Source organism: Rhinatrema bivittatum, chromosome 13 (genome assembly GCF_901001135.1).
Source record: "Rhinatrema bivittatum chromosome 13, aRhiBiv1.1, whole genome shotgun sequence".
Lineage (NCBI taxonomy): Eukaryota > Metazoa > Chordata > Amphibia > Gymnophiona > Rhinatrematidae > Rhinatrema > Rhinatrema bivittatum.
This window is the reverse complement of record NC_042627.1, coordinates 44,282,332-44,309,701: the sequence shown is the minus strand read 5'-3', so window position 1 is coordinate 44,309,701 and position 27,370 is coordinate 44,282,332. Positions and strand designations below refer to the sequence as shown.

General features: G+C 48.6%; 1 protein-coding gene across 4 annotated transcripts in view; it reads right to left on the bottom strand.

Moving 5' to 3' along the window:
- ADAM10 (ADAM metallopeptidase domain 10) overlaps nt 1-27,370 on the bottom strand; it is a 482,781-nt gene that overhangs the window by 7,726 nt on the left and 447,685 nt on the right. For all 4 annotated transcript variants that reach the window (XM_029574420.1, XM_029574421.1, XM_029574419.1 and 1 more), the window contains exon 13: nt 26,921-27,029. In XM_029574420.1, the coding sequence (XP_029430280.1) occupies nt 26,921-27,029 (109 nt within the window). The remainder of the gene's footprint in view (nt 1-26,920; nt 27,030-27,370) is intronic.

The window sequence follows — 27,370 nt, the reverse complement described above, 5'->3', positions numbered from 1 at the left end:
AATAAACAAGAAACCTCGTCGAGCACTTTCCAAATCTTTGTCTTATATTTTGGTTGATTAGGTAATTCCTCCCCCCCCCCCCTTCCCCAATCCCTGGCTGTGCATGCTATCAATAGAGGTATCTGATACGTAATATAAAGTATAAAGTACATAGTGGGTAAGGTGTCTATCTGCGATTAAGAAGGGACACCAGTCCCAGAATTGGTATGCTGGTTTTTCCAGATAGCGTATGCTTTCCAGTCACTATGGAATTTCTCTATGGATTTCCATTTTCGAGCTGTAATCTCTGCAAGTAAATATATGTCACCCAATTTATGCTGTATTTCAGTTAAGGTGGGCACATACTGCATTTCCCTGCGATGGCTAATCTGGTAGCCATGAAGACATGACTAAGCAATCTATGTTCAGGATTCGGTAACAAAGGGATAGGTATGCCCAGCAAAGCATGCTGTGGCAGTATAATCGTAACAGCAGGAATCATCTGACCAACCCAATTTTCTATAGTTGCCCATAACATGCTGATCTTTGGGCAAGACCACCACATGTGCAGATAATTTCCCACCTGGTGACATCCCCTCCAGCACTTATCAGAAATGCTCGGATTCAGATTCATTTTATGTAGTCGCGTTGGACAATAATGCCATCAAAATAGCAATTTAAGTGAATTTTCTATCATAGAAGATGCAATTAATCCCTTACCTAGACCTTTAAAATATCTCCCCAATCTTTAATGGAGTAATTGAGTTCGAAATCCGCTTCCCAAGCTAGTAGATGGGGGGACTTGCAGGACACCTGCTGACCCAGCATATTATATATTACCAATAACAGCTTAACACACTTATCAACCTTTACACAGATTCTCAAAGTCTGATCTCCCTTGTTGGAAATGAGCCGCTAACATAGCTGATCTAGCAAAATGCTGTATTTGCAAATACGGGTAAAGATCGGCGGCGGAGAGATCATATTTGCATTGTAGGTCTGGGAAGGGGAGCAAATCAGATCGTCCCCACACATGAGCCCACTGTGTAATACCTCTAGATTCCCAAATCCTAAAAGCCTGCGAGTCGTGTCCCGGTGAGAAATCTGCATTCACATATAATAAAGTGCACAGGTGGTATTCCCGTGAACCCAATACTAGAAGATGCTTACTATTCCAAATCCCCAATGGATAAATCATAGAAGGAAGTAGAATATCCTTGGGTGTTAAACACCAGGTCATTTTAGGCTGCTATATAAAACTAGTGAGTGGTATTGTACCCAGAACTTGTTGACTAAATTGGACCCATAATTTAGTGGGTGACTGCTTATGCCAATCCACTATTTGTTTAAATTGAGCTGCTAAAAAGTACCATTCAAGATTATGAACCCCTAGGCCCCCCTGAGAGCGATGCTGGAACATCAATAGTCGCGCTTTGCGGGGTCTCTTACCTCCCCAGATGAATGTCATTCGTTTTTGTATCTGGGCTAGCCATTTCCTGGGAATTGAGATAAGTAAGGTTTGGAAAAGATACAACAATTTCGGTAAGACTGTCATCTTAATGGCCGCAATCCTACCCAGCCAGGAGATACTATAGCGATTCCACTCTTCTAGATCCAAGGAAATCTTACCCTTAGAGAAACAATTAAGCTGAAAAAGATCTTGCGTGGCACTCAAGTAAATCCCTAAACATTTTATCTTCTGTGAGGCCCACTTGAAGCGAAATTGAGATTTAAGAAATAACGCTTCAGTAGGATCAGCGCTAATATTGAGGATTTCGGATTTGTCCCAATTTACTCGGAAACCAGAGACCATACTGAAATCCGTTAGCGCAGTGGTTATCTGAGGTAGAGATATGCTTGGCTCTGTAAAACAATCATGTCATCGGCAAATAAAGAGTTTCGAGGAAAAGTGACTCAGCTCTACACCCTGTATACTGGTGTCTGAATGTACTCGTGTGGCAAAAGTCTCCAAAAAAATAGCAAATAGAAGGGGAGAAAGTGGGCATCCTTGCCGGGTTCCCCGTTTCACCTGGAAAGCAGGGGAATAGCCACCATTAATTTTTATACAGGCCTGCGGTTCGTTGTAAAGTTGTGCCAACCATTGTAGGAAATGAGCACCAATGTTGAGATTACTTACCTGATAATCTCCTTTTCCTTAGTGTAGACAGATGGACTCAGAACAAATGGGTATAGTGTGCTTGTGCTAGCAGTTGGAGACAGATCTGACGTCAGCACGGGTACATATACCCCCACAGGAAGTGAGAGAATTCAGTAATCTTCCTTGCAAAAGCTGTTATGGATATATGTGTACTGACGATCAATGAAATAGTGAAACAGGATTCCCCTGACCGATTTATAGTAGCTGGAGACCACCAGCATTCACAACCGTGGTGGCGTTGTCGGACATCACTCTGACTGCCCGGTTCCGCAGTCTGTGAGCAAATTGCAGGCAGGCTAACCTGACTGCCTGTGCCTCTAGCCGGTTGATGTTCCACCCTGACTCTTCTCTGTTCCACCGCCCTTGTGCGGTGAGCTCTTCGCAATGTGCTCCCCATCCGCTCAGGCTGGCATCTGTGGTGAGCAGAATCCACGTGGGGGGAGGACATCTTCGACCCCCTGCTCATGTGGTTGGACTGCAACCACCACCTTAACTGGGTCCGCACTCTGGCTGGCAGAGGTAAATGCACGGAATAATTCCGGAAGCGGGGGCTCCAGCTAGAGAGCAGGGAGCGTTGTAGAGGTCTCATATGGGCCCTTGCCCAGGGTACCACTTCCAGGGTGGATGCCATGAGGCCGAGAACCTGCAGATAATCCCAAGCTATGGGCCGGCTGGCTCCCATCAGGGACCGGAGACGCGTCTGAAGTTTTAACCTTCTCTTGGTAGTGAGACTGACTTTGTCTGCCTGGGTGTCGAACTGGACTCCCAGGTATTCCAGTAATTGGGAAGGCTGTAGGCAACTTGTTGAGGTTGACTACCCATCCCAGGCTTTCCAGAAGGGCAATCACTCTGTTGGTTGCCCGATGGCTCTCCTCTCGTGATTTCGCCCTGATCAGCCAATCGTCTAGGTAGGGATGGACAAGGATTCCTTCCCGTCTGAGCGCCGCTGCTACCACTACGATCACCTTGGTGAAGGTCCGCGGTGCCGTGGCTAACCCGAAGGGCAAAGCCCGGAATTGGAAGTGGCGTCCCAGAACTTTGAAGCGTAGGTAGCGCTGATGATCCGGATGGATCGGATTATGCAGGTAGGCTTCTGACAAGTCTAAGGCCGTGAGGAACTCTCCTGGCTGTACTGCGGTCTTGACTGAGCGCAGAATTTCCATGCGAAACCTCGGGACCCTTAAGTATCGATTGACTGACTTGAGGTCCAGTACGGGCCGGAAAGTGCCCTCTTTCTTGGGTACCATGAAATAAATGGAATAGTGCCCAGAATCCATTTCACATGCAGGTACTGGGATTATGGCTTTCAAGGACAGGAGCCTCGCCAGGGTAGCTTCCAATGCCGCCTTGTGTATTGGACACGAAGATTCCACAAACCTGTCCGGAGGGAGGTGATGTAAGTCCAGATAATACCCCTCTCTGATGATGGCGAGGACCCACTGATCCGACGTAATCTCGACCCATCTGGGGTAGAAGAGGGTTAACCTGCCCCCTATGGTTCCGTCCCCCGGATGGATCGGCTGATTCTCATTGGGAGGCGCGGCCGGGCCGTGAACCCGAGCCGGCTCCCCTCTTATGCTGCTTGGTCCGAAAGGACTGGTTCCTGGCCTGAGGACGAGGTGCCTGGTAGCGACTCCTATAGGGAGTGAAGTGTTGGGAGCTTCTACCTCTGGAGGGCCTCGGAAAGGCGCGCTGGTTCCTTTTGAACCTATCTTCCGGCAGTCGAGGTACTGGAGAGGTGCCCCATGCGCTGGCCAGTTTATCAAGGTCGCTGCCGAACAGGAAAGAACCCCTAAAGGGCATTCTGGTGAGGTGTGTCTTCGAAGGAGCATCAGCTGACCAGTTCCTTATCCAGAGCTGCCTCCTGGCAGCTAAGAGGATGAGACCCCCGTGAGGAACGAGAGAGCTGACTCCATGTCTGCTGCCGGAGCATTGTTCCTGACCTGTGATAAACAGGAACGCGTCACCACTGTGCAGCAGGTTGCGATCCGCAAAGAGAGCTGCCACCTCAAAGGTCTGTTTCAGGATGGCGTCCAGTCGCCGGTCATGAGGCTCCTTGAGGGCCGCCCCCCCTTCAACTGGAATTGTAGTGCGCTTGACCACAGCGCTAACCAAGGCGTCCACCTGAGGGCACGTCAACATCTCCTTGATTGCCAGGTCCAGGGGGTACATGCCCGTCAGAGCCCGACCCCCTTTGAATGAGGCCGCTGGTGCAGCCCATTCCAAAACTATCAGTTGCTGTGCTGCTTGCAAGAAGGGAAAATGGCGGGCCGTAGGACGAAGACCTTCCAGCAGAGGGTTCTGCGTAGATGGCACCGTAGTGCTGGGGGGGCCTGTGATAGCCAACTCCGCTAGACACTGAGATACCAGGTCGGAGAGATCCTCCTTAGGAAAGAACCGCCTCATGGTTCGATATGGCTCAATCCCCGAGGGAAGTTCCCCCTCCTCGGGGGGTTCAGACTCGTCCTCCGAGACATCAGGGTCCGCCTGAACTGGACTGCCCGGAGGCGGGTCACCACGATAAGGGCGCGAAGGTCCAGGGGCAGGATCAGCTGGAGCAGCAGCAGGGCCTGGACGGGAAGCTGATTGCATCTGTACAAAGGCATGGATCCCCTTAAAAAGATCCACCCAGGAAATGGAAGCGGTCTCTAGTCATCAGGGTACCAGGTCCCCCGGGATCCCAGGTTGTTCGAGACTGCCCGCTAGATCCGGGGTGGCCCCTGGGGAACTGTCAGCAAACCTCGGTTGAGACTGGTCCTGGCCCGAGGCTCCCACTGCCTCCTCACATTGGGCACAAAGGGAGTCTGGCTCCTCGTTGTGCGTGGCTCTAAGTTGGCATGCTGAGCAGAGGCCGAGAGCTTTTACGCCGGAATGAGGAGGCGCCGCCGCAGGAGCGTTCGAATGTTCCATTGCAGCTTGCGAATGTAGCGCTGAAGAATATGCGCTCAATACAATATGCGCTTAATATGCGGCAGCAATATACGCTCAATACAATATGCGCTTAATAATATGCGGCAGCAATATACGCTCAATAATATACAATATGCGCTCAATAATATGCGGTCAGCAATATACGCTCAATGATATACAATATGCGCTCAATAATATGCGGTCAGCAATATACCCTCAATGATATCCAATATGCGCTCAATAGTATGCGGTCAGCAATATACGCTCAATATCATCCAATATGCGCTCAATAATATGCGGTCAGCAATATACGCTCAATATCATCCAATATGCGCTCAATAATATGCGCTTAATCATATACAGGTGCCTATCATGGGCGCTCAATACCTGAACAAGGCCGACAAAATGGCGACCTCCACGGCGTGCCGCATACAGGCAACGCCGCCGATCCTCGTACCTTGGAGACCAAAAGTAAGAGATATACGCCTTACCTGATCCTCGGCACTTCCCGGTTGGAACCTGGGCGGTCTCCGGCTGCGGGGGGAGAGGGGAAATACCTTCATCGCCGCACTTGAGGAAATGCACCCGCTGCCTCTAGGTCCACGCCGGGACCGAGGCGCCTCTCAGCCAGGCCCGAGCCCTTCTCGCTTGGGGGCTAGATCCCTGCCGCAATTCGGCCACCGGACCGAGGCCTAAACCTCCGAGGGATCACGGAAATCACCCCGGGAAACTCAACTTGGGGAGGGACCCGAGGGTATCACCGCAGGAGTGCGGGGCTCGATGTTCCTGTAGAAATTTAGTAAGTAGAATATAGAAAGTAGATAAATAGAAAGTAGTATTGGAAAACCCACTCTGCGAGCGTGCAGGCTCTCCAAACTGCTTTGGAGACTGAAATTACTGAATTGTCTCACTTCCTGTGGGGGTATATGTACCCATGCTGACGTCAGATCCGTCTCCAACTGCTAGCACGAGCACACTATACCCATTTGTTCTGAGTCCATCTGGCTACACGCTAGGAAAATGAATATGGCCAATGCACCATGTCAAAAACTTTCTCAGCATTAACCGATAGAGCTAATGCAGGCATCTTTTGCTTTTGAACCCACCAAATCACATCTAATATTTTGTGAACATTATCATTGGCTTGTCGGCCTGGAATAAATCCAGACTGGTCCGGATGGATTATGTTAGCTATAAAACTATTCAGGTGGGTAGCGAGAATTTTGGCAAGTAATTTTAAATCAATGTTAATGAGAGAGATTGGACTATATGAGCCGCATAATGTGGGATCCCATCCCGGTTTTGCCAGGTCAGTTATGCCAGCTGTATTTGCCACCGTAGAGAGCTGGGTGTCCTCCCGCAGAGCCCGATAATAGTTTGTCAAGACCGGGGCAAAGATGTTTGGCAAACACTTGTTAAAATCTGCCAGTGATTTACCAGGCTGTAGTGTCTTAATAGCCAATATCTCCACCTCAGAAATGTCTCTGTCCAGTAAATCTCTCTGAGAAGTAGTCAGTTTGGGGAGATTCACGTCAGTCAAGTACTGGTTTATCTGCTCATGGCTAATGGTGGGATCTTGAGAATACAGCTCTGAATAGAACTGAATAGAGCTGTTGGAACCTCTGACAGATGGATTTATTATCTGTGAGCATAGAGCCATCGTGCGCTTTTACTTTGACTACAGTAGCTTGCGCTTGCTTGTGTTTCAAGTTCTGGGCTAGTAATTTGCCTGCTCTATTACCCCCTTCAAAATATTGCTGGCGAGTTAAAGTGATTTGATATGCTATCTGCTCAGCATCTAGGGTCGCCATGCACTGTTTCATTTCTCTTAATTGCGCTAAGACTGCCAGTCTGGTGGGATTGTTCTTATGCTGCTGTTCCAGCTCACTTATCTGTTGAAGGAGCTGACTCCTACATTTATCCCTTTCCTTTTTTAAATAAGCAGCCCGTGAAATGAGTTTACCCCTCAGGACTACCTTTAAGCACTCCCATAATACTGCCGCATTTACTTCCCCTGTATCATTGGTGTCTAGATAGACCTGAATATCCATTATCATTTGTGTGACAAAGGCAGTATCATCCAGGAGAGAGTCGTTTAATCTCCAATACCTGGTGCCCCTGTCATATTCTTGGAATTGCACTATAAACCATATTGGGGCATGATCTGACCAAAGTATAGGTTCTATATCCAAATCTTTAATTCTAGGCAATAACTGTTTACTGACCAGGAACATATCAATACGGGAATAGCTCTCATGCGGATGAGAATAGAACATATAATTCCTGGCTGAAGGGAATCTGGATCTCCAAATATCTGTCAAGCCTTGACTACGTATAATAGCCCGTAAGGCTTTCTTTGCTGATATAGAATCAACGCTATGGCCATTAGAATTATCCAATCTGGGGTTTAGAGTAATGTTAAAGTCTCCACCAATGATGGAGAGACCATCCAGTGCAGTGTCTAATCTAGAATGCAGACAGGAATAAAACCCCTCCTTTTGGGTAGATGGACCATAAACCGAAAGAAGCGTGACCACTTTCTCCCCCACAGATATGACCACTATTAAGTATCAACCCTCGGGGTCTGAAATAACCTTTTTCAATTCAAAATGGAAATCCCTATGCAACATAATACCCACCCCCGCATATTTGTGTATCGGAGTAGCCGCTGACCAAAATTGGTGGGGAAATTTATCTGTCATCATCAATTTTTGATACCGCTTCCTAAGATGCGTCTCCTGAAGAAGTACGACATCCGCATGAGAGCGATCTAATTCCTTAAATAGTAAGCGGTGTTTTTGGGGTGTGTTTAGACCTTTGACATTAAGAGATAAGAATTTAAACGACACCATGTGAAAAAATCCCTCCTAATACCCTCACATCACAGATAGCATTCCTAGTGTCCCCAAATCCCGTGACCAGCAGAGTAAGAAATAGCCTATGAAAAAAGAAGAAAACATAGATCCAAAGAGCACAGACCCCTCTCAACAAGCTGAATGATACCCCCTTCCAGCATTTGTAGTTTACTAATCTCCCCCCCCCCCCCCAACCCCTTGTTACTCGTCTCTGGGACCCCAAGTATTGTTCCCAGTCAAATATGAAGGAAGTCATTGTCCCCATTCCCAACCCCAGTAACCGGATCTGCGAGTGTAAAATAATTGTCTCGCCTTATGATGAGCTAGAAAAAACAAACACTGAGTACAAACTAGAAAGACCGCGTTCAACATGATAAACTTGTGGAGTAGAAAGTCATTCACTCCACATTATGCAGTGGGAGATAACCCTTCACAATAGAAAGAATTGGACAGGTGAGGCTGCCCTCCTCAAGCAGGTTCACTCCCTCTCGGATCTCCCATGGAATTGCGCTACAGCCGTCGCCTGCTCTTAAGGGCTCTCTGCCAGCGAGGCCTGTCCCGATGCTGACCAGTTGGAGCAGGAAATGCGGAATGATGCTCCTGCTGTGGAATGTCGATGGAAATTCCTGCTTCCTACAGAATCCCAGCGGCTTCATCTACCGTTTTTACCCGATAGGAATTCCCCTTCAGCGTAAAAGCCAGTCCTCCCGGGAAAAGCCACCGATAGCGAACATCCTCAGCCAGTAGTTTAGTGGTAATACATTTAAAGTCTTGTTGCCTTTTCAGTGTAGCTGCTGCGAGGTCTGCAAAAATGGCTATGGTATGCCCCTCCCACTGCCATGTGTGTTGCTTTCTGGCCACATTGTAGATTTTCTCTTTTTGTAAGAAAGAGTGGTAGCAGACTACAAGGTCCCTGGGTTTGTTCGCCAGTTTTGGCCCCAGAGACCGGTGAGCTTGTTCTATTTTAATAGGGCCCAAGGAGGCAGACTAGGTTTTGTCCTCTGCTTCCAAGAGAAATTGAGAAATCTGTTCCACCACTTTGATGCTGTCGCTATATTCATCCGTCTCAGGTACCCCACGTATCCTTATGTTGCAACGACGGCTCCTGTTTTCAATATCTTCTATTTTGTCAGCAAGGGTCTGGCAGGTATCCTGTAGACTCGTGTGAGATGTCTGTATAGATTGCCATTGTTCTCCCTGAGTATCAAGGAGGGTCTCTGCCTCGTCCAACCTCTGCCTATCTCTGCCGTTTCCTCCCTCATTTCGGCAATCAGTGCAGAAACCTCGTATTTGTAATTTTTTGTGTCCTGACGCAGTTCAATAAACCATCCGCGCACTTCTGTGCGAGTCGGGAAGTCCGTCTCGTTTGTCCGAGTCCATATCTGCCTCCGTTATGTGTGTGAGGGAGTCCTCCGTCGCCATTTTGTTGCACGCGTCCCCAGGAGCGTCGCCGGCTTTCGAATACGAATATTTCCAAAGATCCGCTGTTTTTTTTGTTCACTGACATCAGCGATCACGGCTGTGAATCTTTATCTAATCTGGGAAGTATGTGAGATATTTCAGCGTATGCTGTAGACGAGATTTTTGCCGGTAGCACCGGAGAGCTAGAGGATCAGGCTGTGTGCATGAAGGAAGATGTCACTTCCTCCTCAGCAGCAACTTTTAACACATCCATGAGCCTCCTCACACTCTAGCAGCTCAAGTAGGACCCTTTCCTTATCGCACTTCAAAATTATATAGGGTTAATTTTTGAAACTGTTTTAAAAAAAAACTCTGTCCAAAAGTTATCTGCAAAATTTAATATCTACTGGAGTTCAGAATAAGTGTCTAGTACAACTTTGTTTTGATTCACTAAACAAATCAGGTGAGAGTCAATTGGAGAAACCAAATCACTGAAAGGCTTTAACAGTACACAGGGACATATACACTAATAGGTTTGTTCCATTTAGCCTCTACATGAAAATGATTTCCCATATTGTAAGAAAGAATATTTTATTATGCATGATGTAAGCTTGACACTGCTTTTCGGAAGCTTACAATTATTCAGATGTGGACACATACTGAGCTATGTGAAATATGCCAATAAACATAGCTAAATATTACTAAAATTGTGTCCAATGCATTCTCATATCACTCCGGTTTTCAGAAAATTGAATTGACTTCCAGTTGTGTTTAAAATGTTATTGTTGGAACACTGGGCAATTTATGGTAAATGTCTTCAGTATTTTCAACAGTTAGTGATACAGTATAGGCCTCAACGTGCATTGTGCTCTCCAGATCAAATGCTGTTAGCTATTCAGATATCTAAATCTTTTAAATTAGTAACTACTAGAAGACATTTTGTGTCAGACTGCAGATTATAAATGTTTTAGGAAGGTTTTAAAGATGCATTTTTGAATGTAATTGTTATATAATTTTAATGCTGAATGTATTGTGAATAAATGATATCTTATTACCTGCCATGTACCAGCTTTGGAAATATGCAGGCTATAAATTATTGTAAATAAAATATAAAAGAATACATAACCATATCACACTCCTGGTACCATATGGCTTGAGACACCAAACATGTATGTTTTATATTATTTTGTATTGGTATTGTAATTTATTTTAAAATTGTGTCTGTAAAATTTGTAAACTGCCTAGATTGACAATAGGTGGTATAGAAAAAAAAAGAGAAAATAAAATAAATATATGATTGTGCCCAAACACATTCTGCATGTGGAACTACACTATAAAATGGGGGAAGAGAGGAGCAGCAGCAGAGTAGCTGAGTGGTGAGAGCAGGGGGCTGCAAACCAGGGTTAAAATCCCAGTGACACTTTGGGCAAGTAACTTCACCCTCCAATGCCTCAGGTGCAAACAGATTACAAGCCCTCTGGGGATAGGGAAATATCTACAGTACCTGAATATAACCTGTTTTGAAACATCACAAAAGGCAGAATATAAATAAAACCTTTTAAAAATTATTACAGAACTAGTCTATTGTAGCACCCTTCTAGCAATACTCAAAACATTGCTGGTTATTAACTGAAAAAGCAGAGTTGTTTACCTGTAACAGGTGTTCTCTCAGGACAGCAGGATGTTAGTCCTCACAGATGGAGCCCTGTCACGGAAAACTTTTGTCAAAGTTTCTAGAACTTTGACTGGCTGAGCATGCCCAGCATGCCACTAACCCTGTGGCCACACGGGGTCCCCCCTTCAGTCTAGTTTGTGGCAAAAAGTACAAGCAAAAACTAAATTAAGAAAATGGTATCGAACTCAACTCCGCTGGGTGGTGGGTGGGTTTCATGAGGACTAACATCCTGCTGTCCTGGGAGAACACCTGTTACAGGTAAGGAAAACTGCTTTCTCCCAGGACAAGCAGGATGGTAGTCCTCACAGATGGGTGAATAGCAAGCTACAGGTTGACTCAGAACAAAGCAGGCCAACCAGCACACATGTGTAACAGGAACAACTGCAGTGCTGTTGGCAATGAGGTAGCCTGAAATTCACAGCGGGTTGAGGTAGGACAAGTTGGGTTTTTACACTGGGAATAAGTTCTGTAGGACAGAGTGGCCAAAGACGGAGTCTTGTCGTCCAGCTTTGTCAAGACAATAGTGGGCTGCGAATGTATAGAGAGCGTTCCATGTCACGGCCCTGCAGATGTCGGCAATTGGTACTGAACGGTAGTGTGCTACTGAGGTTGCCATGGCCCTAAGTGTGCCTTCACTTGTCCCTCAAGTGGAAGGCCTGCTTGCTAGTAGCAGAATGCAATGCAGTCTGCCCCGTCGTTCAAAAAAAAAGCTCAAAACATGGCTATTCGATCAAGCTTTTCCCTAATCAGATGAACCATCTCTCTCGAACTTGAGTGGTTTAGACTAGCAATCTAGATCGTCCCTCCTCAAGCCCTCCATCAAGTCTAGACTGGACTTAAGTTTGGACTCTGAGCTAGGCATTCCCCCTTTTCTGGCAAGATAGTTATTTTCAACATGTTAGCATTTATTCTATTGTCTCTTCATTGTTTTAACTGCCTTGGTCCATATGTTCTGGGCATATTGCCCTCCCTTTCCCTCACCCTTTGAAGCATCTTTTTAGTTTATCAATATATAACTTGAAAACTAGACTTTGCAGTCACCTACTAGCACCTTGTATTTATATTTCCTTTTATTTTATTGTTTCCCAGTTCTATGCAACCCTTGTGCTATGTAAAGCTTTATTGCTATGTACATTCCATTGTAAACCGATGGGATATGTAATTTTTTACATGAATCTCGGTATATAAAAGTTCAAAATAAATAAATAAACAGTTTGAGAGAGTCTTCTTGCCCACCGCAACTCCAAGCTTGTTTTTGTCAAAAGAAACAGAGTTGGGTGGACTTCCTGTGGACTGCGGTGCGATCTAAAATGCAAGTGCATGTTTACAGTCCAAGGTGTACAGAGCTTGATCACCTGGGAGAGTGGGAGGCCTTGGAAAGGAAGTGGGCAAGACAATACACTGATTTAAGTGGAAGTCAGTTACCACTTTAGGAAGGAATTTAGGGTGAGTGTGGAGAACCACCTGGTCATGGAGAAACCTTGTATATGGTGAGTAGGTTACAAGGGCCTAGAATTCACTGACCCTGCGAGCAGATGTGATAGCTACCAGGAAAATTACATTCCATGTAAGATATTTGAGTTTGCAGAAGTGCAGGGGCTCAAAAGGAGGACGCATAAGCCATGCAAGCACCACTTTGAGATCCCATGCCATGACCGGTGGTCGTAGGGGAGGCTTAAGCTGTAGTAAGCCTCTCATGAAGCGATCCCCAAGGGGTTGAGCCATTATTGGGGCATCCCCTACTCCTTGATGGTAAGCAGAGATGGCACTGAGGTGAACTCGTATAGAGGAAGTCTGGAGACCACATTCCGAGAGGTGCCAGAGATAGTCTAAGTTCTGGTGCTTTTCTGCACTTCTTTTCAATGCGCTCAGCTATTAACGCTTGCTCCAGGCACATTTATCTTTTTGCATTTGGAGTGAATGAGTAATAGTCTCATTCACATGCATTTGCAAGTGATGAGTGCTAACTCATTCACTCCGTGTGAGACGTGTGTTAAATAGGCGCTAATGGAGAAATTATTTACCTGATAATTTTGTTTTCCTTAGTGTAGACAGGTGGACTCAAGACCAATAGGTATAGTGTACTCCTGATAGCAGTTGGAGGCGATCAGATTTCAATCTGACGTCAGCCCTGGTACATATACCCCTGCAGGAAGTGCAGCTCTTCAGTATTCTCCTCGAAAAGCATTGTGGATATATGCATGACTGAATAATTTGAATAACTTGATTAACTTTATAACTTGGTTAACTTAATTTGAACTGGTTGAATTGGCTATAGCTGGAGACCGCCAGTGCCCTCAACCGAGAAACGTCGACACCCGTTAGGATGGGTGCCCTAGATGAAGGAAAGCATGGTTTACCTGTGAATCACTCGCTCCCAGGGATGTCCCCCGAGAATTCCATGAGTAACGGCAGCCATGGGTGGGATGCTGAGTCCATCTGTCTACACTAAGGAAAACAAAATTATCAGGTAAGTAATTTCTCCATTTCCTAGCGTGTAGCAGATGGACTCAGGACCAATGGGATGTATAAAAGCTACTCCCAAACCGGGTGGGAGGCTGCCCGTGACCCACTTAGTACTGCCCTTGCAAATGCTGTGTTCTCCCGAGCCTGAACATCCAGGCGGTAAAACCTGGAGGTGGTGTGGATGGAGGACCATGTCGCCGCCCTGCAGATCTCTGCGGGTGACAGCATCTTGGTTTCCGCCCAGGACACTGCCTGGGCTCTAATAGAATGGGCCTTGACTTGTAAAGGCGGTGGCCTGCCTGCTTCTACATAGGCCGCCTTGATGACTTCTTTGATCCAGCGGGCTATGGTTGTTCGCGAGGCCGCTTCCCCTTGCTTCTTCCCACTGTGAAGGATGAATAGATTGTTTGTCTTTCGTACGGATTCCGACCTTTCCAGGTATCAGACTAGGAGCCTGCCGACATTCAGATGGCGTAGACTTCGAGCCTCTTCTGAATTCTTATGCTCATCTGGCGATGGTAGCGAGATAGTTTGGTTGAGATCAAAGTGAGACACTACTTTGGGGAGGAACAACTGAACTGTGCGTAACTGGATGGTTCCCGGGGTGAGTGAGGAATGGTTCTCGGCAGGACAGTGCTTGTAGCTCGGATATTCGACGGGCCGAACAGACTACTAGCAGGAAGGCTGTCTTCAGTGTTAATAGTCGGAGAGACAGGCCGCGGAGAGGTCTGAAGGAGGTTCCTGCTAGGAAATCCAGGACCAGGTTGAGGTTCCTAAGAGGCACCGGCCACTTCAGGGGTGGTCGGATCTGCTTGACTCTTTTCAGAAAGCGGGAGACATCCAGGTGAGATGCTATGCTGCTGCTCTCGCTCCTGGTTCTGTAGCATGACAATGCGGCCACCTGTACCTTGGAGTTGAGAGACAATCCCTTCTGTAGGCTGTTCTGCAGGAATTCCAAAATTGCAGGAATTTTGACTGAGCATGGTATGATGTCGCAGTCTTCGCACCAGGCTTCGAATACTCCCCAAATCCTTATTGTATGTTAGGGATGTGGAGACCTTGTGTGCTCGGAGTAGGGTGTCAATTACTTCCCCCGAGTATCCACTCTTCCTTAGGCGAGTCCTCTCAATGGCCAGACCGTAAGAGAGAATCGAGCTGGATCCTCGTGGAGGATCGGTCCCTGTTGAATCAGGTCTCTGTGTGAAGGTAGCGGAAGGGGGCTCCCTGTCAGCCGTCTTCGCATGTCTGCGTACCACGGTCTTCTTGGCCAGTCCGGGGCCACTAGAAGTACTGATCCCCTGTGGTGTTCTATCTTGTGGATGATTGTGCTCAATTAGGGCCACAGTGAGAAGGGCATATAACAGTCTCCCGTGGCCAGGTCTGTACCAGGGTATCGATTCCCTGGGACTGGGGTTCCTGCCTGCGGCTGAAGAAACTGGGCACTTGGGCGTTGGACCGGTTTGCCAGGAGGTCCATGGTTGGTGTTCCCCAACGGTTTACTATCAACTGGAATGCTGTGGTCAACAGCCTCCATTCTCCTGGATCTAGACTCTGCTGAGGTAGTCTGCAGCGACGTTGTCTTTCCCGGCGATGTGGACGGCCGAGATCTCTTGAAGATTCACTTCCGCCCATGACATTAGGAGGTCTATTTCCAGAGACACCTGTTGGCTTCTGGTTCCTCCATGACCGTTGATGTAGGCCACTGTTGTGGCGTTGTCCGACATTACTCTGACTGCTTTGACTCTGAGTCTGTGACCGAACCTTAGGCAGGCTAGACTGACTGCCCGGGCTTCTAGGCGATTGATGTTCCATCCCAACTCTTCTTCGTTCCACTGCCCTTGGGCGGTTAGCTCCTGGCAGTGTGCTCCCCCATCCTCGTAGGCTGGCATCCATGGTGAGTAGGATCCAGGTTGGTGAGGATAGTCTTGTTCCCTGGCTCAGATGGGCTTCTTGTAGCCACCATCAAGGTTGGGCCCAAATTCTGTCTGGGAGCTGAAGCCGTACGGTGTAGTTCTGGGACAGTGGATTCCACCGTGATAGTAGTGAGCATTGTAGGGGTCTCATGTGAACTCGTGCCCATGGCACTACTTCCAGTGTGGATGCCATGAGGCCGAGGACTTGTAGGTAATCCCATGCTGTGGGGCAAAGTTCGCTCAAAAGGGTTTGTAACTGGGGTCATCAGTTTTGATCTCCTTGTCGGTGTCAGGATGACCTTGTCTTGTTTGGTGTCGAACCGGACTCCCAAGTATTCTAGAGATTGGGAGGGCTGCAGGCAGCTCTTGTTTGTGTTGACCACCCACCCAATGCTCTCCAGTAGAGTTTTGAATCTGTTGGTTGCCTGGTGGCTTTCCTCTGGGGATTTTGTTCTGATCAACCAATTGTCTAGATAAGGGTGCACGCGGATTCCTTCCTTCCTCAGTGTTGCTGCCACCACCACTATGATCTTGGTGAACGTCTGGGGTGCTGTGGCTAACCCAAAAGGTAGTGCCCGGAACTGGTAGTGACTGTCCAGGATTGAGAAGCATATAAAATGCTGATGCTCTTGATGGATCAGAATGTGTAGATAGGCTTCCGACAGATCCAGGGATGTAAGGAACTCTCCCTGTTGTATCGCCCTTATTACCGAGCGTAGGGTTTCCATGCGGAAGCGAGGAATCTTCAGGTGACGGCTGACCGCCTTGAGGTCCAGGACGGGTCTGAATGTTCCTTCTTTCTTGGGGATGATAAAATAGATGGAATAATGTCCAGTATTTATTTGTTGTGGAGGCACCGGTGTTATAGCCTCTAAGGCTAGCAATCTGGTCAGTGTAGCTTCCACTGCCATTCTCTTGGAAGAGTCGTGGCAGGAGATGCCACAAACTTGTCCGGAGGAAAGTGGTAGAAATCCAGGTAATATCCCTCTCGAATGATGGATAGGACCCACTTGTCCGAAGTTATCTCGACCCATCTTTGGTAGAATAGGGCAAGTCTGCCCCTATGGCTTCTTCCTTTGGACGGGTCAGCTGATTTTCATTGTGGGGTGCGGCTGGGACCTAAGCCCGAGCTGGCTCCCCTTTGGTTGTGCTTGTTCCGAAAGGATTGGCTCCGGCCTGCGGGGCGGCCCGCTTGATATGTGCTTCTATATGGGTTGAAGCACTGTGATCCTCTGCCCCTGGAGGTTCGGGGGAAGGATCGCTGGTTTCTCTTATTCCTGTCCTCCAGTAGCTGCGGCAGTGGGGACTCGCCCCATTTGTTGGCTAGTTTCTCTAGTTTGCTTCTGAACAGGAGTGTTCCCTTGAAAGGCATCCTTGTTAGTCTTGTTTTGGAGGATGCATCGGCCGACCAGTTTCGGAGCCAGATTTGTCTTCTGGCTGCCATGACGGATGACACTCCTCTAGCTGCGGTGCGCACCAGATCAGAAGCGATGTCCGCGAGGAATGATACTGCTGGTTCCAGGGCCTCCCCAGGAGTGTTGTTCCTAGTCTGTGCTAAGCAGGCACGTGTCACCACGGCACAGCAGGCCGCGATCTATAAAGACATAGCGGAGATGTCGAAGGACTGCGTGAGGATAGATTCTAGATGTCTGTCTTGAGCATCGTTGAGTGCTGCTCCTCCCTCCACCGGGATAGTAGTGCGCTTCGAGACCGCGCAGACCATGGCATCCACTTTTGGACATGCCAGGAGATCTTTGGCGGCTGGGTCCAGAGGGTACATGGCTGCCAGAGCCCGGCCCCCTTTGAACGTAGTGTCTGGGGGATCCCATTCCAGGTCAATTAGTTGCTGGACGGTTTGTAATAGTGGGAAATGACGGGAGGTCTAACAGAGTCCCTCTAGTAGTGGGTTCGTCTTAGGTTCCCCCGAGGCACTTGTGCCCGGGATAGCAAGCTCTTTTAAGCAGTGTGCGACCAGGTATGGAAGCTTGTCCTTGGTGAAGAAGCGTCTCATGGTTCGGTGGGACTCTGTCCCTGGAGGGAGTTCCCCTTCATCCAGGGGCTCTGAATCCTCAGAGTTGTCTGTGTCCCCGAAGGTGGAGCTTCTGGGCAGTGGGATCACTTCCCTGGGCATAGAGGGTCCTGGGATGTTGAGGTCCTCTGGTGGAGTCTGTGGCCGTATTATAGGAGGCCCCGGTTGCATATGGACGAAGGTATGCAGACCTTTGAAGAATTCCACCCAGGAGATAGATGCTGGGTCTAGACTAAGGGGCGCCATGTCCCTGGGGAGCCCCGTTTGAGGGGGGTTCCCGCTGTGCAATGCTAGGTCCGGCGTACTGCTCGAGAGGCTGGAACCCGGTACCGGCTGGGGAGGCCCATGAGTTGGATCCCCTAGGGCCTCTTCGCACTGTATACACAGGGCCGTGGCCTCCTCATGCTGTGCAACTCTAATGTGGCATGCTGGGCAAAGGCCCTGAGCTTTGACTTTCTTTTCCGATTATGCCATGGCTTGTGCTCGTAAGATACAGTTGTGCGCTCCGGTGTGAAGTCGTGCGCTTAGGTTTGGTGTGCACTCATGGAGATGTGCGCGCTGTTATGCGCACAGATCGAAGTTATGCGCACGGTACTTGGGCGCGTGATGTGAGCACAAGGTATTTGTGCACACGGCTTACCTCTGTGCGCACGGATCGGAACGGCGGTGAACAGATCAAAATGGTGATGGCGACAACACAGACAATATGGCAACCACATCGGAGGGTCTCCACGTGGGAGGACCCTCGGATCTGACCAGGGTCTAGCCCTGCTAGGGCAGATCAACCCGGTGGCACTGGTGCCGGCTGGCAACCTATGCTATTCCTCAAGCTTCGGAGACCAGAGACTTTTAAAGGAAAATTAGTTTCTTACCTGATAATTTTCGTTCCTGTAGTACCAAGGATCAGTCCAGGACACCTGGGTTGTGACTCCGCACCAGTAGATGGAGACAGACTAAAACTTGTGGGCGGAGCCATATATAAGCCCCTGTGCCAGTCACAGCCCCTCAGTCATACGTAATGTCAAAGTAGAAAATTCCAAAAGCCAACATAGCTAACCATAGAAAACTTACTAAGTAAATGAAAATAACTCCAACACCCCTACAGGAAAACAGACTCCTCAACCGGGAGAGCGAACAAAACAAGGGGTCAGCGTATTATAAGAAAACGACAATGAGCGGACTCTCCGTTACTATAGCGCAACAATGCGGGCGGGATCCTGGACTGATCCTTGGTACTACAGGAACGAAAATTATCAGGTAAGAAACTAATTTTCCTTTCCCTGTACGTACCAGGATCAGTCCAGGACACCTGGGATGTACCAGAGCTAAGTTATCGAGGGTGGGAAGCAGAGAGTCCCGCTCGGAGTACCCTCTCTCCAAAACCCCCAGCATCAGTAGCCTGAACATCCAACCGGTAATGTTTAATGAAGGTATGCAACGATTTCCAGGTAGCCGCCCTGCAAATCTCTTGAGGCGACACCTGAGAAGATTCCGCCCAAGACGCAGCATGAGACCTCGTCGAATGAGCACGAAGACCTACCGGCGGTGATTTACCGCGCAAAATGTACGCGGAACCAATGGCCTCCTTGAGCCAACGGGCGATCGTCGTGCGGGATGCAGCAGAACCTTTCTTCGGACCAGACGTCAACACAAACAGATGATCCGACAACCGAAAAGAATTTGTAACCTCTAGATAGCGCAGAAGAGACCTCCGCACATCTAGTTTTCTCAAGTCCCTCGATTTTGGATCTGAAGACTCCCCTACCGCGAAAGCGGGAAGTTCAACCGATTGATTCAAATGAAAAGCCGATACGACCTTAGGCAGAAAAGAGGGAACGGTCCTCAAGGAAACCCCCGAATCGGAAATGCGCAAGAAGGGCTCCCTACAGGACAGAGCCTGCAACTCGGAAACTCGGCGAGCCGACGCAATCGCTACCAGGAATACAGTCTTCAACGTGAGATCTTTGATCGTAGAACGTTTCAGAGGCTCAAAAGGAGCTGAGCATAAAGTCGAGAGCACCCAGTTGAGGTTCCAAGACGGACAAGGAGGCCGCAAAGGAGGACGGAGGTGTTTCGCTCCCCTTAGAAAACGGGAGATATCTGGGTGGAGAGCCAGGGAGACTCCCCGGACTTTACCACGCAAACAACCAAGCGCCGCCACTTGGACCCGTAGGGAACTGCATGCTAAACCTTTGGCCAGCCCAGCCTGGAGAAAAGCCAAAATATCAGGAATAGTAGCGGAAGTGGGATCCAGACCCCGCTCTACGCACCACTCTTCAAAAACTACCCAGACTCTAACATAAGCCAGAGAAGTAGACTGCTTCCTGGATCTCAGCAACGTGGCAACTACCGCATCTGAGTAACCTTTGCGCTTCAAACGATTCCTCTCAAAAGCCATGCCGCGAGACAGAAGTGATCCGCATCCTCTAAACAGACGGGGCCCTGACGAAGGAGCCCCGGAAACCCCTGTAGACGAAGGGGCGGCGCCACCGACAATTGGATCAGATCCGCAAACCACGGACGGCGCGGCCATTCCGGCGCCACCATGATCACGTTGGACGGGTGCAATTCTATGCGCCGCAGGATTTTGCCGATCATGGGCCACGGTGGGAACACAGAGTAGCACGTCCGCTGGCCAGGGAAGAGCTAACGCGTCGACCCCTTCTGCTCCTCTTTCTCGGCGTCGACTGAAAAATCTCGGAGCTTTTGAGTTGTTCCATGTGGCCATCAGGTCCATGTGGGGCGTTCCCCAAGTCCTGCAAATGAGAAGAAACGCTTCTTCCGCCAGCTCCCACTCTCCCGGATCCAGGTGGTGCCGGCTGAGGAAGTCCGCCTGGACATTGTCGACTCCTGCTATGTGAGACGCAGCGAGATCGCTGAGATGCCGCTCTGCCCAGGCCATCAAGGAACGTGCTTCTTCCGCTACTTGAGGGCTTTTCGTCCCGCCCTGGCGATTGATGTAAGCCACGGTGGTAGCGTTGTCAGACAATACTCGTATCGCCTTTCCTCGTACGAGGGGTAGAAAAGCTTGCAATGCCAGACGGACCGCCCTGGACTCTAGGCGGTTGATAGACCACCGGGTCTGATCTTCTGACCACAGACCTTGAACCGATTTCCCTTGGCAAACTGCACCCCAACCGGAAAGACTGGCATCCGTGGTCACCACTGTCCAGTTGGGAAGGAGAAGAGATACTCCACAGGAGAGATGTTTGGAATCCAGCCACCAGCTCAGGCTGGAGCGCGCCTGACTGTCGAGAGGCAGTGGAAGATAAAATTCCTCTGAAATCGGTTTCCAGCGGGAAAGCAATGAAGACTGCAGCGGCCGCAGGTGAGCGAATGCCCAAGGGACTAACGCCAGCGTGGAGGCCATAGATCCGAGAACCGTCAGGTAATCGCAGACTCGCGGACGGTGCTGAGACAAAAGACGTCGCACCTGAGACTGTAATTTGCATATCCGTTCCTGAGAGAGAATCACTCTGCCCCGTTTTGTGTCGAAGACGGCTCCTAGATACTCCAAGGACTGAGTGGGTTCCAGATGACTCTTGTTGTAGTTGACCACCCAGCCCAGGGACTGCAAGAATTGAAGCACCTTGGCTACCGCCTGCCGACACAGCTCTCTGACTTCGCCCGAATCAGCCAATCGTCGAGGTAAGGGTGAACCAGGAGGCCTTCCCGACGTAAGTGCGCCGCCACCACCACCATCACTTTCGTGAATGTCCGAGGCGCTGTCGCCAGGCCGAACGGAAGAGCCCGGAACTGGAAGTGTCTTCCCAGAATGCAAAACCGCAGGAACCGCTGGAACGCTGGTTGGATGCCCACATGAAGGTATGCTTCTGTGAGATCTAGTGACGCAAGGAATTCTCCTGGCCGCACTGACGCGATCACCGAACGAATGGTCTCCATCTTGAAGTGAGGGACCCGAAGGCATCTGTTGACTCCTTTGAGATCCAGAATGGGTCGGAAAGTGCCGTCTTTCTTGGGAACTATGAAGTAAATGGAATAACGGCCCTTGCCGTACTGATCGGCCGGAACCGGAGAGATGGCCCCCAAGCTTTCTAGTCTTCGAATGGTATCTAGCACCGCCGCTTTCTTCTTGGGATCTTTGCAGGGCGAGACCAGGAATTTGTCCACTGGGATGCGAGCAAAATCTAACTCGTAACCGTGTCTTATCACATTGAGGACCCACTGATCCGACGTAATGCTGGCCCATTCCTCGAGGAACAAGGATAGACGCGCCCCCACGTTTGGGACAACGTGCTGAGGACGCAAGGAGGGATGGGCCGGCCAAACTTCATTGCGAAGGCTTGGACCCCGCACCCGACGGGGCTCCTCCTTGCCTGCCAAAACGTTTACCTCGAAAGGACTGCTGCCAGTGAGTGTTCCGAGAAGAGGACGGTCTATAAGAGGATCCGGTGGATCTTTGCGGCCTGGACTTTCGGGGTCCCCGGAAACGAGCTCTGCTGGAAAACGAAGAGCGCGCCCGGGCCCTATCCTCTGGCAGCTTAAACGCTCGGTTCTCACCTAGTGAAACCATTAAGTCATCTAACTCCTTTCCGAACAGCAATTTCCCTTTAAAGGGTAATGCCCCGAGGTGAGCCTTGGACGAACCATCCGCCACCCAGTTGCGTAGCCAAAGAAGACGGCGTGCCGACACCGCTGCTACCATGGACCTAGCTGAAGTGCGTAAAAGATCATGGAGCGCATCAGCCCCATATGCAATAGCCGCTTCCAACCTATCTGCTTGGGAAGCCTCCTCCGGAGAGAGATCCGCATTAGCCTGCAATACCTGGGCCCAGCGCAGACTAGCACGCATAGCAAAGTTCGTGCAAATAGCAGCTCGCACTCCTAGGGCGGAAACCTCAAAAAATCTTTTTGAGTTGAACCTCCAACTTTCAGTCTTGAATATCCCGGAGGGCTGTTGCTCCCGTGACCGGGATGGTAGACCTCTTCGTGACAGCGGAGACCGCCGAATCCACCTTCGGGAGTCTGAGGAGTTCCAACGCCTCCTCCGGTAAAGGGTAGAGCTTATCCATGGCTTTGCTGACTTTCAAACCCAGCTCCGGAGTATCCCATTCCTTGAAGAGGATATCCGTGGATGAGAAATGAAAAGGGAAGGCGACCGCCGGCCCTGTGAGGCCGAGCAAAACGGGATCCATGTTCGCCTCCTGGCGGACCACCACTGGGGGAGCATCAATCCCCAGCTCCTGGAGAATGGCTGGGATGAGAGGTGACAGTTCCTCTCTGCGGAATAGCCGCACCACCTTGGGGTCATCCCCGTCTAAGGCCTGTGCACCTTTCCCTGCACTAGGCTGTGCCGTTGCATCCGGTGCTGCCGTCCCGGCCCCCATCAGGGGCTCTTCGGAAGCCTCCGTATCCGTCCCGGGGGAATCCTCGGAATCCGATTCCTGCGGCAGGCCCCGGGGAAGCCGCTTCCCCCGGGACGAGCCCTGGGCGATCTCCGCACCCTTCCTGGCCTTCTTTTTCCGTGGCGGGGACTTGCGGATAGTAGTACGCGAGATATCCCCCCGTATGCGCTTGCTGCGCTTATATTTGAGGACTTTGCGCTGTTTTGCGCAGCAACAGCGCAAAGTCCTCAGAAAATTCTCCGGAACCCGCTGAATCGCTACTCGAGTCCCCCCGGGACCGAATCCCCTCCGAGGGGACCTCCCTCGCCTTGTCACGCTGCGGGGAAAGCGCGGGAGGTAGAGACGAAGCCCCCACCGTTTCCCTGGAAATTCCCGGCCGGTGGCCAAAATGGCAGCCACTCCCGCGCTAAGCGGGAACAGGTCCTGAGGTGTGTCAGGGGGGGCCCCCACCTCGCTGCGGCGATCGCGCGACCCAGGACCGAGCCCCCCGTGGTGCTGCTGAGGTTCCCTCATCACCCGGGACACATGCCGAACAAAGGCTGTCCGGGAGAGACGCGCGCGCGCCGAGCCGCAGGCCTGCACTGCGAACCCCGAGGCATGCCGACGAACGCAGGAAAATAGAGACGCGCCGAACAAAATTACCACAGAGAAAAAAAAATTTAAAATAACTAAAACGGAGCAATTCGGCGACCTCCCCCCAGCTGGCGACGCCCCCCCACAGACGAAAACGGAGCGTCAACGCCGAGGAACGGAGAGCCGCAAGAAATAAAAGTAAAACTTTTTTTTTTTTTTTTTTTTACAGAAAAAAAATGCGCTGTCCCTGGTTCTGAAAGCCCCTTTTTCCTGCAGGGGTGAGTGAACCAGGCTCCCTGGTGTCACCCCTGACGCTGCCACTAGTTTAGCCGGGTCCTCAACCCTGGCAGTGGCCTCAACCGGGTGAGGGTAGTCCCCTCAGGACCTCTCAACTCCCCTGGGAGGCAGGGCACCCGGGAAAGAATTAAAAAACAAAACCCAATTTAGCACAGAACAATTAAAAACTAACAAAACTAACTCAAAAATCAAACCTGACTAACAACCAGAATCAGGTCAGGCAGGGCTGTGACTGGACCTGCACCATCTACTGGAGACAGAGTAAGACTGAGGGGCTGTGACTGGCACAGGGGCTTATATATGGCTCCGCCCACAAGTTTTAGTCTGTCTCCATCTACTGGTGCGGAGTCACAACCCAGGTGTCCTGGACTGATCCTGGTACGTACAGGGAAATAGCTTTCTACCTTACCTTTTCTCGGCGCTTCCCAGTCTCATTCCAGGCAGTCTCCGGCTGCAGGGGGAGAGGGAAAATACCTTCACCGTCACGCTCGAAGTTGCACCCGCTGCCTCTCAGCCTCACCTGATGTCGGGGGCTAGGTCCCCACCTAGGGTCGGCCGCCGGACCGAGGCTTACCTCCGAGGGATTGCGGAAATCACCTAGGGAGTTCTCAACTGGGGGAGGGACCCAAAGGGTGTCACCGCAGGTGAGCGGGGCTCGTCTGTAGAGGTAAGATTTCTTCTTATTTTGGTTTTCTTTGGTAAAATTACTCTAATGCTGTGCGAGTGTGCATAGAGTCCCTAACTGCTATGGAGACGGAAAATACTGAAGAGCTGCACTTCCTGCAGGGGTATATGTACTAGGGCTGACGTCAGATTGAAATCTGATCCGTCTTCAACTGCTATCAGGAGTACATACCCATTGGTCCTGAGTCCATCTGCTATATGCTAGGAAATCCACCTATTGCATTTGGGGGTGGATTAGCAACTATTTAATCCGCGTCCGACAGCGGATTAAAAAGTACGCTCGGCTGAGCACACTGTAGTGTTTTCTTCAAAAGGGGCCGATGCAATAGTTTCCCATTGTGACTCACCTTGATACTCTTTTTACAGATTTCTTGCATCCCAGATAATGAAGCAAGAATTTATGGCTGTGTTTTCAAAAGGTTTCAGTGTTTAAAATTGGAAGTTATGCATGTTATTAGCATGTATGCCTATAAGTATCATTTTGCAAAAGTCTGGCCGCACGCACTTACCACAAGTAAATGTTAAAGAAAAAATAAAGGCGATGTTTAGGGGCAAGCCAGAGCAAGATTCAGAAGTTCACACAAGCTAGAAATTTCCAAACTGAATACACACATACGTTACCAAACTTGTATGCATGCTTTTACATCTGCTAATTGAGACTGGGAACTGCAGTCGCAGTTTTCATCTGCAGTTTTTGGGTGGGAAGTCTAGGTTTAATGGAAGTGCTAACAAACTGGGAGATTACAAGTGCACAATTATTTACATAAGCAGAGTACACATACTTTATAAAATACCTACCCTCTGCATATAAATTGCAGTATTACATATTACAATTATTTCATATGGAAAATGAGTGTGTACCTTTCTAAAATAGGTGTAGGAACCAGGTGGCTCCTTGCATGACAAGAAGCAGTGTAGATACTTACAGGACAGAAATACATGGCATTTTATAAATCGTGCAGCTCCTGCTACACAGTTTATTATAGGAAGGATAATTTTCAACAATATTCATGTCAGCAAGTCTAAAATTACCCCTGTATTTTATAGAGTATAATAGTACAGTGTATTAGTAGCTATATTGCTTTTAGAGAAAACTGGATTCTTTGCAGACTGCAATATCTTTTGTAGGACCAATATAAAAGTGATTTCAAAGTGGTGAAGTACATCAGCCTTTGAGACCCCAGAAGTTCCTCCTTCAGATGTGACTATATGACAGGGTATGGGAGATACTTAAAAAAAAAAAAAAAAAAAATTAACTGCCTAACTTGATAGAATCACACAACAAAATTCATTGCAAAAATGTTTGCAATTCAGGAAAATTCTCAGCAAATGTCCAGTGTTTTAGTCTCAAATAAGGTGGAGGATGAGGAACGATTAACAACAAATTCTAAAGCTGCTCTAAATACAATCAGGCCGATGCAATAAAGTGCATTCAGGCTAGTGCACAGGTTAACCTGTGATTGGAAAAGTGTTTTGGATGTGCTAGACTAACACCAGATGCAGTAAGGGGATGAGCTCATCCAAAACACGCGTCTAAACAAAAGCCTAACTAATAGCGCACGATACATGTAAATGCCATATAGATGAGGCTAGTAGCTATTACACCCAATGCAAAAAGTTGCCATGAGTTCGATGAGCATTTTTTAACAGCAAATTTAACACCAGCCCTAGAGCTAGGTAAACTCTTGCCTTGCGTTAAGGGCTCAACTTAAAAAAAAACAAAACAAAACATCCAAAAACCAACCCCCCCCCCCCCCAAAAAATACTTTCTGTGGTTCCTCCTAATTAGTATTGCAGTGATACTAGATCTATTCCTTGCGATGACTAAAATTAAAAATGAAAGGCTTGATGAAAAAAAAATTTTTGGGGCACACATACACGCTACTAGGCAGTGTATATTGTGCCAGTAAATTATTTGCGGCAGGATAAAACAGATATATTGCACGTCCATTTTCCTAACCTGCACACAGCCATTCTCCTGGGCGCTGATGCTTTTAAGCACTAGGGGTGCACAATTTATCCATAGCGTGTCCTTTTTAGTATGGCAGCTCAGTAGAATATTGCATCGCATGCCCAGGAGAGGTTGATGTGCGCCTGTTGAAAGAAAAAAAAAACAAACCAGACGTACATTTTTATGCGCGAGATATTGCATCAGCCCCAATATGCAATATGCCCGAATCCACTGTAATAGGAAGGATGATAGGCAGCCCCTTCTTGGTGGTACTCATCTCTGGCAATGACTCATTTCACTATTCTAGTTGTCACGGCAGTATTCATATTTGTTGGCATTTTCAGTTGCAATAAATGTTCAGCCAAATAAAATGCAAACATTTTGAAGGCTAGGAAATTAAATTTAAAAGAATCTAACCAGAAAGCTGAGCAGATTTTTTTATTTTTTTTGCAAGTTGTATAAGAAGGGACTTGGTATGGAACCAAAGCATCTTTTTCCCCCACAAAGTGGCTATAAGCAATACAAAGTCTACCTTGCCTATCAGTCAACTAAAGACTGTTTTTACAATTCTGATATATAGTTTGATCATTTTCCAGATCTAGCCAGATGTATCATGGGCACTGTGAATCCACTGTAATTATATCTGAATTTAGAAAATCTTACTTTTTCCCATACAACAGACATGGCATAATTCCTTATCATCCTTGCCCTCTGTACTGGCACATGTACATTCTTCCAAACCATATTTTTCACAGATGGAACCAGCACATTGCTGTTAAGAGAAAGGAAGAAAGAAAACGTTTAATGCCAACTGCATTTTAGTTTTACAGTGTATGTTGGGTGGAAATTCTAAGAGATTACGGATTCAGAATATTGAGCTATCCCTTAAAGAACAGGCTATATGCACATCATGCCTGAAGATAACTGGAATTAATATTGGTGGTGAGATCTTTCATTGGACCAATAATAAAAAATATTGTAGTACTTCTAGACTAAAGTGCTTGTAATACTGTATGTGAAGTCTTGGGTTTTGGAAGAGGTCTGGAGGACAGAATAGTCTAGACCAGTGATGGATAACTCCAGTCCTCAAGTACCACAAATAGGCCAGGTTTT